Raw genomic sequence first — 18,008 nt, 5'->3', positions numbered from 1 at the left:
ATTCAGCCACATTTAGAACTGAACTCAGCGTTTTTTTACGAGACCTGTTTGTTCCAGCGCGAGTGGAAATTATCATCTCAACCCAAGCGTCATCAGCGTACTGCAGCTGGGTCAGTGGGTGTCTTTTACGCGACTGGTCAGTGTTATATTTTCCCCGTGACTAATTATCAGGAGTATTTTCACACTGATTCCAAGGGTGCAACAGTCCTGCTATCGTAATGGTGTTATCTGTAATTACCGTTAATTACACACACACACACGCGTATAATTATATTTATTAATATAATAATATTCACTCAGTGGCCTCGTTTTTCTTTATTAGGCACGTCTGTCCAGCACTGGGTGGGACCGCTTTTCGCCTCCTGAATTGCCCGATTTCTTCACAGCATGGATTCAACAAGGTGCTGGAAACATTCCTCAGGGATTTTGGTCCATGCTGACTCAGCAGCATCACACGGTTCCCGCAGATTTTTCGGCCACAGGCGAATGCTGCGACCCTCCCGCTCTGCCTCGTCCCGAGGGTGCGCTGTTGGGCTGAGATCTGGGGGCTGCACGGGCCACTGGTGTAAACCGAAATCACTGTCATGTTCGTGGAACCAGGTTGAGATGATGTGTGCTTTGTGACATGGCGCATTAACCTGCAGGAAGTATCCATTTGAAAAAGGGTAGATTTTGGCCATAAATGGGATGCACATGGTCCTCAACAATGCTTGGGTATGCTGTGGCATTCAAATGATGCTCTTTTGGTACTAAAGGTCCTAATGTGTGCCAAATAATACTCCCAAGACCATTACACTCCCACCAGCAGCCTGCACCATTAACACAAGGCAGATCCATGGATTCATGCTGTTTACACCGAATTCTGACCCTACCGTGTTCATGCCACAGCAGAAATCAAGATTTGTCATTTATCCAGGCTAGTCATCCATGTTCCCACTGTAGGCACACAGTGGCATGCAAAGGTTTTGAAGTAAAAATAACAAACAAAAAATTGACAAAAGCTCTGCAGCATACAAAATTAAACATTTCTACACATTTTAATGCGTGATTGTGATTTATTTGTTGAATTTAACAGTTTGAAAACACATTTAAAAAACGGTGAATGTGGCAGGTTTGCGACCACGGCGTTTTAGAAGCATTCCTGCTCCCCCCTGCTGCTCCGGGGGTCACATGCTTTAGACTCCAGGGAGCTGCAGACCATAATACAGCAGGACAGCTGATCTCTCGCTGGCCTTGGTTTTGAACGCGTGGGAAGGACGATCTGGGTCCAGTCATCCCCGCGCTGGAGCGATTACCCTGCCCCGGTTTGGGAACACGGGGGGGGGGGGGGTATACGGGGGCGGCACGTGTGCCTGTCAATCAGCTCCACTGCCCCCTCCGGTGGTGAGGTGTGGAAGTGCAGAAGACACGTCAGAAAATGTCAGAAAAACAACACGCGGCGACCCGTCAGAAACCCGCCACCCAAGGCGGTGTGAAGGAGATTCCTCCTCCTCCTCCTCCTCCGCATCTCGAAGGCTTCGAGTTTCATGGGCAGTAAATCCCCAGAGAACGAGGTGTCTACTGGGACAGCCATACCTCCACCATCACAGATGGAAGCAGTCATCATTGATGTATTTTTAACCTCCCTCCTAAATACTTATATATATATATAAATATATATATATACACACTTCATTATCATACACTGAGAACAGTTTTACTTCACTTTGTTACAGCCATATTTTCAAGCTTTTTTAACGTTTTTAGGTTCATTCAAATGAACTTTTCGTTTTACAAGACCGACAGAAATATAGGTGTAACAAATTTAAGTGTGTGTGTGTGTATATAAATGCAGCAACTGTTTTTGTTTGCACACTAACGGCACACTCATTGCGAAGGCATGCTTTCTTGCCTTTCACTGGTCAGCAGAAGTCGTGCATGAATCCACACACCCCCCCACCCCACCCCCCCCTTCCTAGCCATCTGCAAGGTGTAAGCCAGCGAAACGGGAACATTGTTCACTGGAGAAATTCCCCCATTCTGGGACAGACGTGGCGATGGATTCAGACAGTTGTCTTAATGCAAAACACAAACATCCCAGAGAGTGAAATGGGTGACATTTGGAGGTTGACAAGGCTTACAGTGCTCGACTCATAACGTATATTTAGCACTAGCACTGAGACCTTTGAAGGACTATTACATTTTTAGGAATGTTTCAAATCCTCCACATAATTAGGAAAAACCATCTGTTTAAAGCCGCAAACCTGGAGTACCTTTTAAAAACAACAAACGGTTTTAAGTACATGTGGTAAACTTTATTTAATACTTCCTTAGATCTCTCGGTAACTTGCTTTTAGAGGAAGTGCAAATGCCAGCCTGAAATTGAGGTCACTACTAGATGACCTCAGAAGGTCCCACAGCTTGGGTGTCCTGATCCTAGTCTAGATGCACCCCCCCCCCCCCCCTTGCACTCTCCATCTCCACAGTCACCATCTCCAGCCTGGGATGTTCCTCAGACACCAATTCACAGTGCCCCTTCCCCCCCCCCTCCCCCCCACCACCACACCCCTGGTCATTTCTCCTAATATTTGTTTCTCTATGGATTTGATGAACAGGTGGTTGGTTCAAAGGGGGATCACAATGTATATTTAGATTGTGAAACCTGAGCGAGTGGTTCTCTGATTGGTCGGATGGACCACATGATAATCGAGGAGGGGATGCAGTTATGCACCGATAGTCCATCGCTTCTCGGGAGGGGAAGACTGGCGGCTTTGGGACACTGTTTTATCCGTGAGATACCTGGTAAGCAAACGGCTCCATTTCTTCTGTGCTCTTCCTGCATGGCTGGGGTTTGGACTTTTTCTCCTCAGGGCCGGGTTCGGATCACCTGGACAGACCCAGTGGCCCATTCAGGCACCCTCACCAGCTGGTGCCTTCATTAGGGCTTTGCAATTGCAGCGGGTCAGGGTGGCAACTCTGTAACCTAATGGTTTTCACTGGAGAAACGCAGGTTTTTTGGTCTTCCTTCCTGCTCGAGAGTCTTAATTGCTTAATTGGGCTTAATTGGATGCTGTGATTGGCTGGGACTTGAATCAACTGATGGTAATTGGCTAGGCTGCTGTTTTAAAGAGGTGTCTCTAAAACTCCCCAGATTGTGGATCTCAGAGGCCAGGTTTGGATTGTTATGCTCAATCAGTCTGATCTTCTGTCAGTTTCTACAACAGGGGGCTGGATGTGACATTTTACCCACTTGATTTATTTATTTATTTTCTTATTTCTTCTTTTTTTGTGTTGTATTATTAACATTATTTTTTAAAAAGAGAAATCATCCGAGACCGGTTTTCGAAAAAAAAGGGGGGGGGTGGTAGTGCCCGATCTCTAAATATAACCCTCACCCGCAGAAGGCATTGTGGCTCACCCAGCTAAACAAAGCCCCCCAATGGGGGCTGGGCGTTAGCTTTCAGGGCGCATAGCTGGAGCGCCAGGCTGCAGCTGTCCAGAACCTTCCGCCAGGACCCTTTGTCCCCTGAGCATCTTGGGTGTCGAGCTCACAGCCTCAGAGAGGCTCCAGTAAACCGCTGCGTCTCACGTTTAGTCGAGTTACACTGCCGCCCCTGCCCGGTTTGTCCCAGTTTTTTTTTTTTGTTATTGGTGGAATTAGGGTTTTGGTATAAGAAGGTACAGGGTATGAGTTTAGGGTATAAGTTTTTTGTGACACTTGTGTCTCTTGTGTCTTAGGTTCGAGGGATCGAGGGAACGCAATAAGTGGAATATCGGTTTTTGGACTCTGGTGAACGGAAAGCGAGCGACTCCTTTGCTGGTGGGAGTGTTGTGGGAATCACTGCTGTTGGAGTTTTCCTTTAAACGGTACGTATAATGTGGTGTTGTTGTGCCGTGGTCTGCATTTCCCTGTGCTTCCCTGCGTTTACCTGTCTTGTGCTTCCCTGTCCTTCCCTATACTTCCGTCTGCATTTCCCTGTGCTTCCCTACGTTTACCTGTCCTGTGCTTCCCCACATTTCCCTGTCCTGTGCTTCCTCACATTTCCCTGTCCTGTGCTTCCCCAAGCTTCCATCTTTCCCTGTGTTTCCCTGTGCTTCCCCAAGCTTCTCTACACTTCCTTGTGCTTCCCCACGTTTCCCAGTCCTGTGTTTCCCTGTGTTTCCCTACGCTTCCCAGTCCTGTGTTTTCTTGTGCTTCCCTGCGTTTCCCGGTGTTTTCCGGTATTTGTAACTGGTGTTAACTGTCTTAACTGTCCTGCTCTCGTTTCCCTTGACCTTGCCCACTGACGTGTGTCTCACATGCGGGACGCCTCCCACATTTCTGCCCTTGAGCTGTCGGTTAATAACAGGAAAAATGGCGGTGAACAAGTCTGCAGCAACTTGCCTGAATGTGGCTGTCAAAAGTAATCCTTTATTCCCCGCAGCCTGACCTGAAAGTCTGTGTCGTCTCCTGGCTTTATGTGGACACGAGTGGATAATGACCTGTGGTGCTTGTGAAAAGTGTGTGTGTGTGTGTGTGTGTGCGCTCTGACAGAATGGGGGACAGGGTTTGGAAGTGTCATGTCTCTGTTTAGTGCTCCCAAAACCTCACAGTAATGGAGTCTGACGAGGAAGTTGAAGAGTATGAAGAGGAGTATGAAGAGTATGAGGATGAGTATGTGACAGAGGTAAGCTTTGGTTCTGTCCAGAGGATGGTCAGTACCATCGTTTTTACGGATGCACCACACGCTACGAACAGTCATTTATTGTCAACGGCTACAGAGCAGCCAACCTCGCATCATTCAGAGAACGCAGCTATCAAAGAACGTTCAGTTTGCTTTACTCGTGCTGTTATAGCCTTTTAACTAGCCTGCAGGCACACACACACACACACACACACACACACACACACGCACACGCACCATCAGCTTCTTATCTTCCATGATAAAAACTTATGCCATTCAGCATTTTACTGAGTGCTCAGTACAAATATCCACGATCCAGCCTGCTACATGAGCACATAACCTAACTGATATGGCTTGAACTCAATAATATTTTGCAAATGATGTACTGAAGATCTTATGGGGCACTGTATGTTTTCTAAGATTTATGTACTATACATGCCAGTAATACTGTGTAATATCATAATGTGTATTTGTTGCTACAAATTAGCCTAAATTTCTTATACTGTCATAAATAATTTTATAATTTTATACCTGAATGGAAGCACCCATTATTAAAGATAACATTTTCTCAAAGGAAGAAAATTTATATTAACAATGGGATTAGTTATCCGTTCAGAACTGTGGGTGCGTCCAAATCGCTCGCAAGCTTCATACAGAACTGCCATCACTGGGGCTAACGTCAGTTTTGCATTTACTCTACATGCTCTCCACTGTACGTTACAACTCACACATCTTACACGAAACAAACAATCAGCATACTTTAAAGATAATATTAAAAAAACTATTCAGATCAAAAAACAGATCAGCTCTTAATGATTAACTCAGAAAGTGCCATAACCAATGTACTTTATTGCTTCTAATCATCAAAAATGATATTAGTATGTGTGCACTGTTGTTACGCTATACAGTAAGAGATTTTATATATCTAGATATTAATAAACGGTTACTTCTCCAGTAGCCAATGCCCCAGCACTGAAAGTTCTTTGTGAAGTTTCCCAGCTTTCTCGTGACCTGTAGTCATATTTCCGCAGTCACAGTGTTTATGATTTTACTGTCAGACATTCATTTTCGATTATGAAAATATTTGTCTGGTTGTTCAGCAAACGAGTGAAAACAGAAGGCTAACAGTTTAATCTCTTATTTCCTGGTGAAATTGGATTAAAAGTTGGCCTCGTACTTGTCTTTTTGGTGATTGATACATTTAACTATTCATCGCAAGCTTTTTTTTTTAAGGGGGGGGGTATTCTTTGCAGAAGAAAAATAATTATTTGCCAAATTTGACCCCCTTTGCATGAAGAATGAGGCTCGTCTTGGAATTCTATTTAGGAATTCTATCCATTTATTCTTATTTTGGATTTTCCTTTACATCTTTTGTAATTTTTATAAGAAAGTAAAAGTTTAAATTTCTCCATCCAACGAGGGAAATATATTAACAAAGCCAATACACTCTGGTTTCACTACATGTATCTTTCAGCTACACTTTTAAATGTGTAATTGTGATTTTGAGGTATTTGCCTTTGCTAAAGTGGCTTCTCTCTTTGAGTCTAAAGTGTTGAAGGAAAATAAAAACGGGTGTATTCTTATCCCTGGTACAGGGAGTTCCACATAAACAGTCAGGAGGACTATCATCACATTTAGTGACATTGCTGGGGGGGGGGGGGGGTGGCAGGTGGTTCATATTCAGGATGCATAAAGTATTTCTGTGATGTACATCACCCTGTAGTCAAGCGTATCAGATGATGCACATCATTTGGTTTTCATAGACATCTGGCTCAGCTCTTTACTTCTATGATGAAAGAGAAAAAAAAATCCCAGCTCTGCACCCTGAGAGAGCAAAAGCTATATGCAGTATATAATTATAGATATCTATGGTAGAAATGGATATCTATGGGAGGACAAGCCAGAAATCGCCCACTTTACAGTGTACCATACCTGTGGTCTCATGTGAGGGTGAGGGTGGGGGGTGGTTTATGAGGTCAGCAAAAAAAAAAAACTGAACAAGCACATTATATTCTCTTTAGCCCCTGGCTAAAGGGCAAAATAAATCTCTGCGTCTGTTTGGGCCCACTACAGCCTTGCAGATTCAAATAGAGAAGCCCTTTGCTCATGGCCACCTGTAATTTTGGTTTGTGGACTATTTTCCAGCTCTGGTTGCATATTGATATATATATATATACAGTACAGAAGCATCTGGAGAGCAGCTCTGTTTAATTGTTTAAAAGATAGTCCAAAGGATGCTTCTGAATGTTCTTGGAGTCGTCTGTTGTGTTTTTAGAGGTTTGGAGTCTCATCTGAGACTAATGGCTTGACCGGTGAATGTTAAAATAGCAGATGACTCACAATCCTATCACCCAGAGTTCATAAATTCAGAACAGTCACAAGCTACCGTTGGAAAAAAAAAAACCTTTATAGTATAATAATATTTTTTTGTCCAGTACCCTGAAGTCTAAATAAACACATGGCTTCTAGAGGTTAATCTACTAAGCTAGTTGTTTATCTATTTGGCCGGCATGTATTTTAGGGATGCTCTGGATCCTGAGCAATAGCTGCTTCTATTTCCCACAGCGACAATAACATTAGCAACAAACGAGAATAGACCTGAGGTCAGACTGCATCGAAATATTCTTACAGACACTCAGGAGGTTCTGCCAGTCAACTGCGAAGGGACCAGACCAATTTTAGATTCTTCTTCCGCTATTCCAGTCCACAAATACCATTGTACTTTCTAATAATTGCAGCATACGCACGTGCTCTTTTCATATGCCCAGGAAAGTTTTCAGCAATGTAGTTGTTAAGGTGTGTGTGTGTGTGTGTGTGTGCGCTGGCGTGTGCACACGTGTGTATGTGGGTGTGTGAATGTGTGCCAGAGGTTAGACTACTTATACCGTTCTAATATTTAAAAAATCTAATATTTCTACTCTAATATCTTTAAAATATTTGTATTCAACTACACTAATATATGACCTCTTACTGTATATAGTGTGGCAATCTATTGCACATAGACTACATTATTGTGTGGAGGACATTTTCTCTGTGTGTTCTTGCAACAACTGGTTACAGAAGTGAAGAAGGCCTTTATATCATTTGTGGTTGCATCCCAGAGCTGGAAAAGGCAGTTATACTGTACATTGTGTTTCTTGTGCTCGCCTGAGAGTCCTATTTTAAAACAATGGAGTTTTTATATTTATTATAGTATGTTGTGGAGAAGACGACAAGGATCACAGGGCAAACACCCCAAGTGCAAGAAGTAAAACACGTACGACACGTACAGCAAAAACAAGAGGTCACCTCAGGTGTACCTCAGGTCACAGAGGTAAACGGCGTTCTCTCAGAGGCTGACGGGCGAAGCGTAGCGCCCGCTGTGCTGTTTCCGAAGAGCTTGCTTGCTATGGGGGTTATTCCATTACTGTAGGGCCTACACTCAAGGAGATTCTGCAGGCGCAAAAAAAACCTACACCATCATTCCAAGAGGGTGCATGTGGATTATTAAACAAATTGAGTTGTTTAACAATTCAACATTTACTCACAATTCACAATTTACTCTTTTACCAGTGATTTTATGTGTGAAAAAAACAAACTAAAACATTTTTTTAACTGTTAATTTTGTTTGGTAAGACTGTCCACCGTGAGTCTCGAGCCACAAAGCTGGAATGAAATAACCCTCATGTTGTATATCTGAGAAATATTCGCATAAAAATAAGCCTGACAGAAGTGCTAAAGTAGCTTTTTAAAATGTGCGCTTCCTGCAATCACTGCCTGTCTGCTCTCTGTTCTTGTTCTGTCTGTGCAAGAGATGGAAGTGCATGTGACCTGGTTGTAGGCAAGTGGGGCAATGCACTAGGGATGACAGGGCCATGATGTCACCTCACTCACTGAAGAAAGAGGGAGGAGCTCCACGCCCCACCAATCACCTGTACTGCGGCCACTGCACATAGATGGTGGTCAATCTAAATCTCTTTTTCCCTCACTCATGAATAAGATCCCAATATACTTGAACTCCTTCACATGGGGTAGTTTCTCTTGAAGGGGACAAGCCATCTTTTTCCGAGAGAAAACTATAGCCACAGACTTGGAGGTGCTGATCCTCATCCTGACCACATCACACTCAGCTTCAAACCGTTTGAGTGCGCGTCGAAGGTCACAGTACGATGACGCCAAGAGGACAACGTCCCATCTGCAAACAGCTGATATGCCACAACTATGTCCCCAAACTGGACACACTCCACGGCTGTGCTTTTGAAATCCTGTCCAGGGATACCAAGAACAGGAGGGGAGACAAAGTGCACCCTTGGCGAGTCTGACACACACTCTGAACGAGCTTGACTGCAAACGATGCTTTCGCTCCGAGTGTATGAGGACCGAATGACAAGCAATAGCAACCCCGGCACCCCATACTCCTGCAGCACCTCCCATAAGAAACCCAGAAGCGCACGGTCATACGCCTTTTCCAAATCCACAAAACACATGTAGATTCAATAGGCGAACCCATGCCCCCTCAAATATCTACAGCTGCTTCCACAATAGTGGTTTTTAACAGGGTCCATTCAGACTCCATGTCCCCTACCTTATTCAGGACACGGCGAAAGTTCTCTTGGAGGTGGGAGTTGACATCCGTCCGGACAGACTCTACTGCCAGGCGTTCCCAGCAGACCCTCACTACACGTTTGGGCCTACCTGGTCTGCCTGGCAGCATCCGTTGCCATCTAATCCAACTCACCATCAGATGGTGATCAGTTGACAGCTCAGCTCCTCTTTTCACCCAAGTGTCCAACGCAAATGGCCACAGGTCTGATGAAACTACAATCGACCTTTAGTCCGAGGTGTTCTGGTACCATGTACACTTCTGAACATCCTGTGTTGAAACACGATCCTTATGGACAAACCATGACCAGCACAGAAGACCAATAACATAACACCACTCGGGTTCAGATCAGAGAGGCCATTCCTCCCAATCACACCCCTCCATGTTTCCCAGTCATTGCCAACATGACCATTGAAGTCTCCCAGTAGGACAATGGAGTCAGTAGGTGGGGCCTTTTCCAGCACCCCTCCAATCTTCTCCAAGAAGGCTGAATACTCTGAGCTGCTATTAGGCACATAGGCACAAACAACAATCAAAGTTTTCCTCTCTGCCACATGCAGTCACATTGACGCGACCCTCTCGTCCACTGCAGTAAACCTTGAGTGGCCACCAGCCGGTGTGAGTATCGGCCACCAGCCGACTTGTGAGTATCCCCACTCCTGCCCAGTGCCTCTCACCCTAAGCAACTCTCGAGTAGGAGAGAGACAACCCCCCAATCAAGAAGTTTGGTTCCAGAGCTGACACTGTGTGCAGAGGAGAGCCCAACTATATCTAGTTGGTACCTCTCATCCTCACACACCGGCTCCGGCTCCTTCCCCACCAGAAAGGTCACGTTCCACGTGCCAAGAATCAGTTTCCGTCGTCTGGGCAGATGGTGCACGGATCTACCCAGTTTTTGCCCCCTTCTCAAAGGGCATTGCACTCGACCCCTTCCCTGAACCTTGCGGGCGGTGGGTCCACACTGCTGTTTCACGTGATCTTTTTGGACTGAGCCCAGCCACCAGGCACTTGCCTGTGGACACCACCCACAGGCCTGGCTCCCGGGATGGATCCCTATAACCCTGTTTCGAGCAGGGTAAACTGAGCTCTATGTTTGTTTACCATTAGTAGGGGGTCTGTTGGATCTTGTTTGTCTGGGTCCTCACCCCAGACCTGTTCGCCTTGGGAGACCCTTCCCAATGACACAGCTTTTCATATAACCACCCCAGCCCTTCTGACACGACAAGGCCACAATCCCAGAAGGGATTTGTAGTCCATGGTAAAGGAGAAATGATTGAATCCACGCCTATGTGTCTATTTGAGCTAGAATGTATGTGCGTTTGCTTGCATGTATGGCTACTCATGTCTATGCACGTGCCTCTCTTATCTCATGGTTCATAAATTTACATGCATTGTTATTATATTTATTATAGTATGTTGTGGAGAAGACGACAAGGATCACAGGGCAAACACCCCAAATACAAGAAGTAAAACACGTACGACACGTACAGCAAAAACAAGAGGTCACCTCAGGTGCACCTCAGGTCACAGAGGTAAACGGCGTTCTCTCAGAGGCTGACGGGCGAAGCGTAGCGCCCGCTGTGCTGTTTCCGAAGAGCTTGCTTGCTATGGGGGTTATTCCATTACTGTAGGGCCTACACTCAAGGAAATTCTTCAGGCGCAAAAAAAAAACCTACACCATCATTCCGAGAGGGTGCACGTGGATTATTAAACAAACTAAGTTGTTTAACAATTCACTATTTACTCACAATTCACAATTTACTAATTTTCAGCAATTTTACGTGTGAATAAACAGACTAAAAAGCTTTTAACTTTTCATTTTATCTGGTAAAACTGTCCACAGTGAGTCTCGAGCCACAGGGTTGGGATGAAATAACCCTCATGTTGTATATTTGCGAAATATTTGCATAAAAATAAGCCTGACAGAAGTGCTGATGTAGCTTTTTTAGATGTGTGCCTCCTGCAATCGCTACCTGTCTGCTCTCTGTTCTTGTTCTGTCTGTGCAAGAGATGGAAGTGCATGTGACCTGGTTGTAGGCATGTGAGGTAATGCACTAGGGATGACAGGGCCATGATGTCACCTCACTCACTGAAGAAAGTGGGAGGAGCTTCACGCCCCACCAATCACAGAGTACCTTGGTAACAATTCCAACGGTGACTGGGTGATACTTTCCGGCTGTATTTCCAGCATCCACCAATCGATGTTGGCATTATACTGTTGGTTTGTTACCGGAGCAATTTGTGATTGGCACAGAGCACCATTTTGTTTTGTTTTTTAACAAGGTGATATCATTGCCATCTTGTCCCTACAATGTTGTGTTTGTGTGTGTGTGTGTATGTGTGTGTGAGCACAATCTGTCAATCTATTGTGAGGGTTACATTTTCTCTGTTTGCTCTTGTACAACTGGTCACAGAGGTAAGTGAAGTGCACTGTATATCATTTGTGGTTTCCAGAGCTGGAAAAGGCAGTTATATTGTACGTTTTGTTCATTATGCCCTCCTGTGAGTCCCGTTTTAAATCAACAGAGTTTTCGTATTTATTATAGTATGTTGTGGAGAAGTCGACGAGGACCACAGAGCAAACACCGCAAATACAAGAAGTAAAACATGTACAGCACGTACCGCAAAAACAAGAGGTCACCTCAGGTGCACCTCAGGTCACAGAGGTAAACGGCGTTCTCTCAGAGGCTGACGGCGAAGTGTAGCGCCCGCTGTGCTGTTTCCGAAGAGCTTGCACACTATGGGGGTTATTCCATTACTGTAGGGCCTACACTCAAGGAGATTCCACAGGCGCAAAAAAAAAAAACCTACACCATCATTCCAAGAGGGTGCATGTGGATTATTAAACAAATTGAGTTGTTTAACAATTCAACATTTACTCACAATTCACAATTTACTCTTTTTCCAGTGATTTTATGTGTGAAAAAAACAAACTAAAACATTTTGTTAACTGTTAGTTTTGTTTGGCAAAATTGTCCACCGTGAGTCTCGAGCCACAAAGCTGGGATGAAATAACCCTCATGTTGTATATCTGAGAAATATTTGCATAAAAATAAGCCTGACAGAAGTGCTAAAGTAGCTTTTTTAGATGTGCGCCTCCTGCAATCGCTACCTGTCTGCTCTCTGTTCTTGTTCTGTCTGTGCAAGAGATGGAAGTGCACGTGACCTGGTTGTAGGCAAGTGGGGTAATGCACTAGGGATGACAGGGCCATGATGTCACCTCACTCACTGAAGAAAGAGGGAGGAGCTCCACGCCCCACCAATCACCTGTACTGTGGCCACTGCACATAGATGGTGGTCAATCTAAATCTCTTTTTCCCTCACTCATGCATAAGATCCCAAGATACTTGAACTCCTTCACATGGGGTAGTTTCTCTTGAAGGGGACAAGCCATCGTTTTCAGAGAGAAAACTATAGCCACAGACTTGGAGGTGCTGATCCTCATCCTGACCACATCACGCTCAGCTTCAAACCGTTTGAGTACGCATCGAAGGTCACAGTACGATGAAGCCAAGAGGACAATGTCCCATCTGCAAACAGCTGATATGCCACAACTATGTCCCCAAACTGGACACACTCCACGGCTGTGCTTTGAAATCCTGTCCATGGATACCAAGAACAGGAGGGGAGACAAAGTGCACCCTTGGCGAGTCTGACACACGCTCTGAACGAGCTTGACTCAATGGCATGACTGCAAACGATGCTTTCGCTCCGAGTGTATGAGGACCGAATGACAAGCAATAGCAACCCCGGCACCCCATACTCCTGCAGCACCTCCCATAAGAAACCCAGAAGCGCACGGTCATACGCCTTCTCCAAATCCACAAAACACATGTAGACTCAATAGGCGAACCCATGCCCCCTCAAATATCTACAGCTGCTTCCACAATAGTGGTTTTGTAACAGGGTCCATTCAGACTCCATGTCCCCTACCTTATTCAGGACACGGCGAAAGTTCTCTTGGAGGTGGGAGTTGAAATCCTTCCGGACAGACTCTTCTGCCAGGCGTTCCCAGCAGACCCTCACTACACGTTTGGGCCTACCTGGTCTGTCTGGCAGCATCCGTTGCCATCTAATCCAACTCACCATCAGATGGTGATCAGTTGACAGCTCAGCTCCTCTTTTCACCCAAGTGTCCAACACAAATGGCCACAGGTCTGATGAAACTACAATCGACCTTTAGTCCGAGGTGTTCTGGTACCATGTACACTTCTGAACATCCTGTGTTGAAACACGATCCTTATGGACAAACCATGACCAGCACAGAAGACCAATAACATAACACCACTCGGGATCAGATCAGAGAGGCCATTCCTCCCAATCACACCTCTCCATGTTTCCCAGTCATTGCCAACATGACCATTGAAGTCTCCCAGTAGGACAATGGAGTCAGTAGGTGGGGCCTTTTCCAGCACCCCTCCAATCTTCTCCAAGAAGGCTGAATACTCTGAGCTGCTATTAGGCACATAGGCACAAATAACAATCAAAGTTTTCCTCTTTGCCACATGCAGTCACATTGACGCGACCCTCTCGTCCACTGCAGTAAACTCTGAGTGGCCACCAGCCGGGGACCTGTGAGTATCCCCACTCCTGCCCAGTGCCTCTCACCCTAAACAACTCTCGAGTAGGAGAGAGACAACCCCCCAATCAAGAAGTTTGGTTCCAGAGCCGACACTGTGTGCAGAGGAGAGCCCAACTATATCTAGTTGGTACCTCTCATCCTCACACACCAGCTCCGGCTCCTTCACCACCAGAAAGGTCATGTTCCACGTGCCAAGAATCAGTTTCCGTCGTCTGGGCGGATGATGCACGGATCTACCCTGATTTTTGCCCCCTGCCCAACGGGCATTGCACTCGACCCCTTCCCTGAACCTTGCGGGTGGTGGGTCCACACTGTTGTTTCATGTAATCTTTTTGGGCTGAGCCCAGCCACCAGGCACTTGCCTGTGGACACCACCCACAGGCCTGGCTCCCAGGATGGATCCCTATAACCCTGTTTCGAGCTGGGTAAACTGAGCTCTATGTTTGTTTACCATTAGTAGGGGGTCTGTTGGATCTTGTTTGTCTGGGTCCTCACCCCAGACCTGTTCGCCTTGGGAGACCCTTCCCAATGACACAGCTTTTCATATAACCACCCCAGCCCTTCTGACACGACAAGGCCACAATCCCTTCTGGGATTTGTAGTCCATGGTAAAGGAGAAATGATTGAATCCACGCCTATGTGTCTATTTGAGCTGGAATGTATGTGCGTTTGCTTGCATGTATGTATGGCTACTCATGTCTATGCACGTGCCTCTCTTATCTCATGGTTCATAAATGTATATGCATTGTTATTATATTTATTATAGTATGTTGTGGAGAAGTCGACGAGGATCACAGGGCAAACACCCCAAATACAAGAAGTAAAACACGTACGGCACGTACAGCAAAAACAAGAGGTGACCTCAGGTGCACCTCAGGTCACAGAGGTAAACGGCGTTCTCTCAGAGGCTGACGGCGAAGTGTAGCGCCCGCTGTGCTGTTTCCAAAGAGCTTGCACACTATGGGGGTTATTCCATTACTGTAGGGCCTACACTCAAGGAAATTCTTCAGGCGCAAAAAAAAACCTACACCATTATTCCGAGAGGGTGCACGTGGATTATTAAACAAACTAAGTTGTTTAACAATTCACTATTTACTCACAATTCACAATTTACTAATTTTCAGCAATTTTACGTGTGAATAAACAGACTAAAAAGTTTTTAACTTCTCGTTTTATCTGGTAAAACTGTCCACAGTGAGTCTCGAGCCACAGGGTTGGGATGAAATAACCCTCATGTTGTATATTTGCGAAATATTTGCATAAAAATAAGCCTGACAGAAGTGCTAAAGTAGCTTTTTTAGATGTGCGCCTCCTGCAATCGCTACCTGTCTGCTCTCTGTTCTTGTTCTGCCTGTGCAAGAGATGGAAGTGCATGTGACCTGGTTGTAGGCCTGTGGTATAATGCCCTAGGGATGACATGGCCATGATGTCACCTCACACACTGAAGAAAGTGGGAGGAGCTTCACGCCCCACCAATCACAGAGTACATTGGTAACAATTCCAGCGGTGACTGTTTGATACTTTCCGGCTGTATTTCCAGCATCCACCGATCGAGGTTGACATTATACTGTTGGTTGTTACCGGAGCAATTTGTGATTGGCACAGAGCACCATTTTGTTTTGTTTTTTTAACAAGGTGATATCATTGCCATCTTGTCCCTACAATGTTGTGTTTGTGTGTGTGTGTGTATGTGTGTGTGAGCACAATCTGTCAATCTATTGTGAGGGTTACATTTTCTCTGTTTGCTCTTGTACAACTGGTCACAGAGGTAAGTGGAGTGCACTGTATATCATTTGTGGTTTCCAGAGCTGGAAAAGGCAGTTATATTGTACGTTTTGTTCATTATGCCCTCCTGTGAGTCCCATTTTAAATCAACAGAGTTTTCATATTTATTATAGTATGTTGTGGAGAAGTCGACGAGGACCACAGAGCAAACACCGCAAATACAAGAAGTAAAACATGTACAGCACGTACAGCAAAAACAAGAAATACCGCAGGTCACCTCAGGTGCACCTCAGGTCACAGAGGTAAACGGCGTTCTCTCAGAGGCTGACAGCGAAGCGTAGCGCCCGCTGTGCTGTTTCCGAAGAGCTTGCACACTATGGGGGTTATTCCATTACTGTAGGGCCTACACTCAAGGAAATTCTGCAGGGACCAAAAAAAAATCAATAAAAAATAATAATTCACCATCATTCCAAGTGTGCACACGTGGATTATTAAACAAACTCAGTTGTTTAACAATTCACCATTTACTCACAATTCACGATTCACTCAATTTCAACCATTTCTGTGTGAACAAACTAAAACGTTTTTGTTAACTGTTCATTTCATCTGGTAGAGTTGTCCACAGTGAGTCTCGAGCCACAGGGTTGGGATGAAATAACCCTCATGTTGTATATTTGAGAAAGATTTGCATAAAAATAAGCCTGACAGAAGTGCTAATGTAGCTTTTTTAGATGTATGCCTCCTGCATTGCTACCTGCTCTCTGTTCTTGTTCTGTCTGTGCAAGAGATGGAAGTGCATGTGACCTGGTTGTAGGCATGTGAGGTAATGTACTAGGGATGACAAGGCCATGATGTCACCTCACTCACTGAAGAAAGTGGGAGGAGCTCTGCGCTCGACCAATCACAGAGTACACTGGTAACAGCATCGACCAATCGCTGTTATTCGGTTGACATTCTGTTGGTTGTTACCAGTGTACTTGCCGATTGGCACAGGTCTTCATGGCCTACAAGGTGACATCACAGCCATCTTCTCCCTATAATGTTATCCCTAATCGGTGGTGGATTTGCCATGTGCTTTTGATCGATCCCTGGTTGTTTCGTGGTCAGTAATGGTTTTTCCCCTGTCCCAAACTGTTTATCTAATAAAGCTTTTTCCACCCCCGATAAAGGTCTTCCAAGGGCCAGCCTGAACATTGCTGTTTGCTGAACTCTTTTCCTTTAATGCTAATCAGCTGCGTGCTTCTGGACAGTCCTGAATTAATACTTCATTAACTCTGTTGGTGCCATTGGGCTTTTGTTGACTTGCATTCAATAACTTTCCTCCCTATTCAGTGATTGCGAGTTGGTGGAGGTAGGTAAAAGTGATGATAACAATGGACCTCATTCACGAAACATGCGTACGATCACATTTGATCATAAACTGTGCGTAAGAACGTTTCCAGGAACATTTCAGAATTCGTCTTTTTTTTCTTTTTATCTGTATTTTTTCATTGCTGTTTCCTTATGCTAATCACATGAACAAAATTGCTCATAAAATTTATAAACAGTCAGCATTCATCATCTCATACACCTGGGATACGCACAAAAACAAAGGTCTGCACATGTGTCATGAATCCCATATTGGAACATTTTTAAGAACGAAAGTAAGAATAATTTAAGAAAGGTTTTGTGAATGAGGCCCAGTGTTATTTTGATAACTACATCACCCCGTTAGTTTCCCTGAATGTATATAATTTAATTTGTTTTATTATTACTATGACTGCATTCTGTCCTTTTGTTCAACTTTTTATTACCTGTATTTTGCATTTTGCCTTTTGCATTTGTAAATGTATTTTCCGTGCATAGACTGTTATTGTTGTTGGTGTTGATATGTTGAATGTCATGTATGTATGCATCTTATAATAGTCATAGTGTAATATGTATGTGTGGTATTATAGTCATAGTGTAATATGTATGTATGGTATTATATATTATATATTAGTGTAATAATGGCAGCTGAGCACGGTTTGTTTTTGCGGTCGGTTCGGTAAGGCCACCCGTTCCCCAGTCCCTGTGCCCTGGACAGGGCCCTTTCTGAGCCTGTCCAAACTGTGGGATGTCTGTCCCCAGCAGTCTGAGTCCAAAGGCTTGCCGGTGAAGAGGGTCCGGAGGAAGAAGGTCAAGGTCGACACCTCCAAGTTTATGACCCCGTACTTGGCACACAGTCAGAAGATGCAGGACCTCTTCAGCGACGTAAGATCGCCGTCGCCTCATACCGCCATCGTTTCCCCCCCACCCCCCCCCACGTTCTCTCTTTCTCTCTTCCCCTCTCTCTCTTCCTCTCTCTCTCTCTCTCTTCTCTCTCTCTTCCACTCTTCTCTCTCTCTCTTCCTCTCTCTCTCTCTCTCTCTCTCTTCCTCTCTCTCTCTCTCTCTGTCTTCCTCTCTCTTTCTCTCTCTGTCTTCCTCTCTCTTCCTCTCTCTCTCTCTCTTCCTCT

General features: G+C 45.0%; 1 protein-coding gene across 1 annotated transcript in view; it reads left to right on the top strand.

Moving 5' to 3' along the window:
• The first annotated feature begins 2,688 nt into the window (after positions 1-2,688).
• The window catches only part of neb (nebulin), a 96,981-nt gene continuing 81,661 nt past the window's right edge, over positions 2,689-18,008 (top strand). The window contains exons 1-7 of the mRNA XM_064329654.1: positions 2,689-2,781; positions 3,718-3,846; positions 4,554-4,646; positions 11,772-11,891; positions 14,574-14,693; positions 15,706-15,834; positions 17,642-17,764. Of these exons, the coding sequence (XP_064185724.1) occupies positions 4,575-4,646; positions 11,772-11,891; positions 14,574-14,693; positions 15,706-15,834; positions 17,642-17,764 (564 nt within the window). The 5' untranslated portion in view covers positions 2,689-2,781; positions 3,718-3,846; positions 4,554-4,574. The remainder of the gene's footprint in view (positions 2,782-3,717; positions 3,847-4,553; positions 4,647-11,771; positions 11,892-14,573; positions 14,694-15,705; positions 15,835-17,641; positions 17,765-18,008) is intronic.

This window comes from Anguilla rostrata, chromosome 3 (genome assembly GCF_018555375.3).
Source record: "Anguilla rostrata isolate EN2019 chromosome 3, ASM1855537v3, whole genome shotgun sequence".
Classification (NCBI taxonomy): Eukaryota; Metazoa; Chordata; class Actinopteri; order Anguilliformes; family Anguillidae; genus Anguilla; species Anguilla rostrata.
Note: the sequence above shows the minus strand (reverse complement) of the source record. Positions and strands in the feature narration are given on the sequence as shown.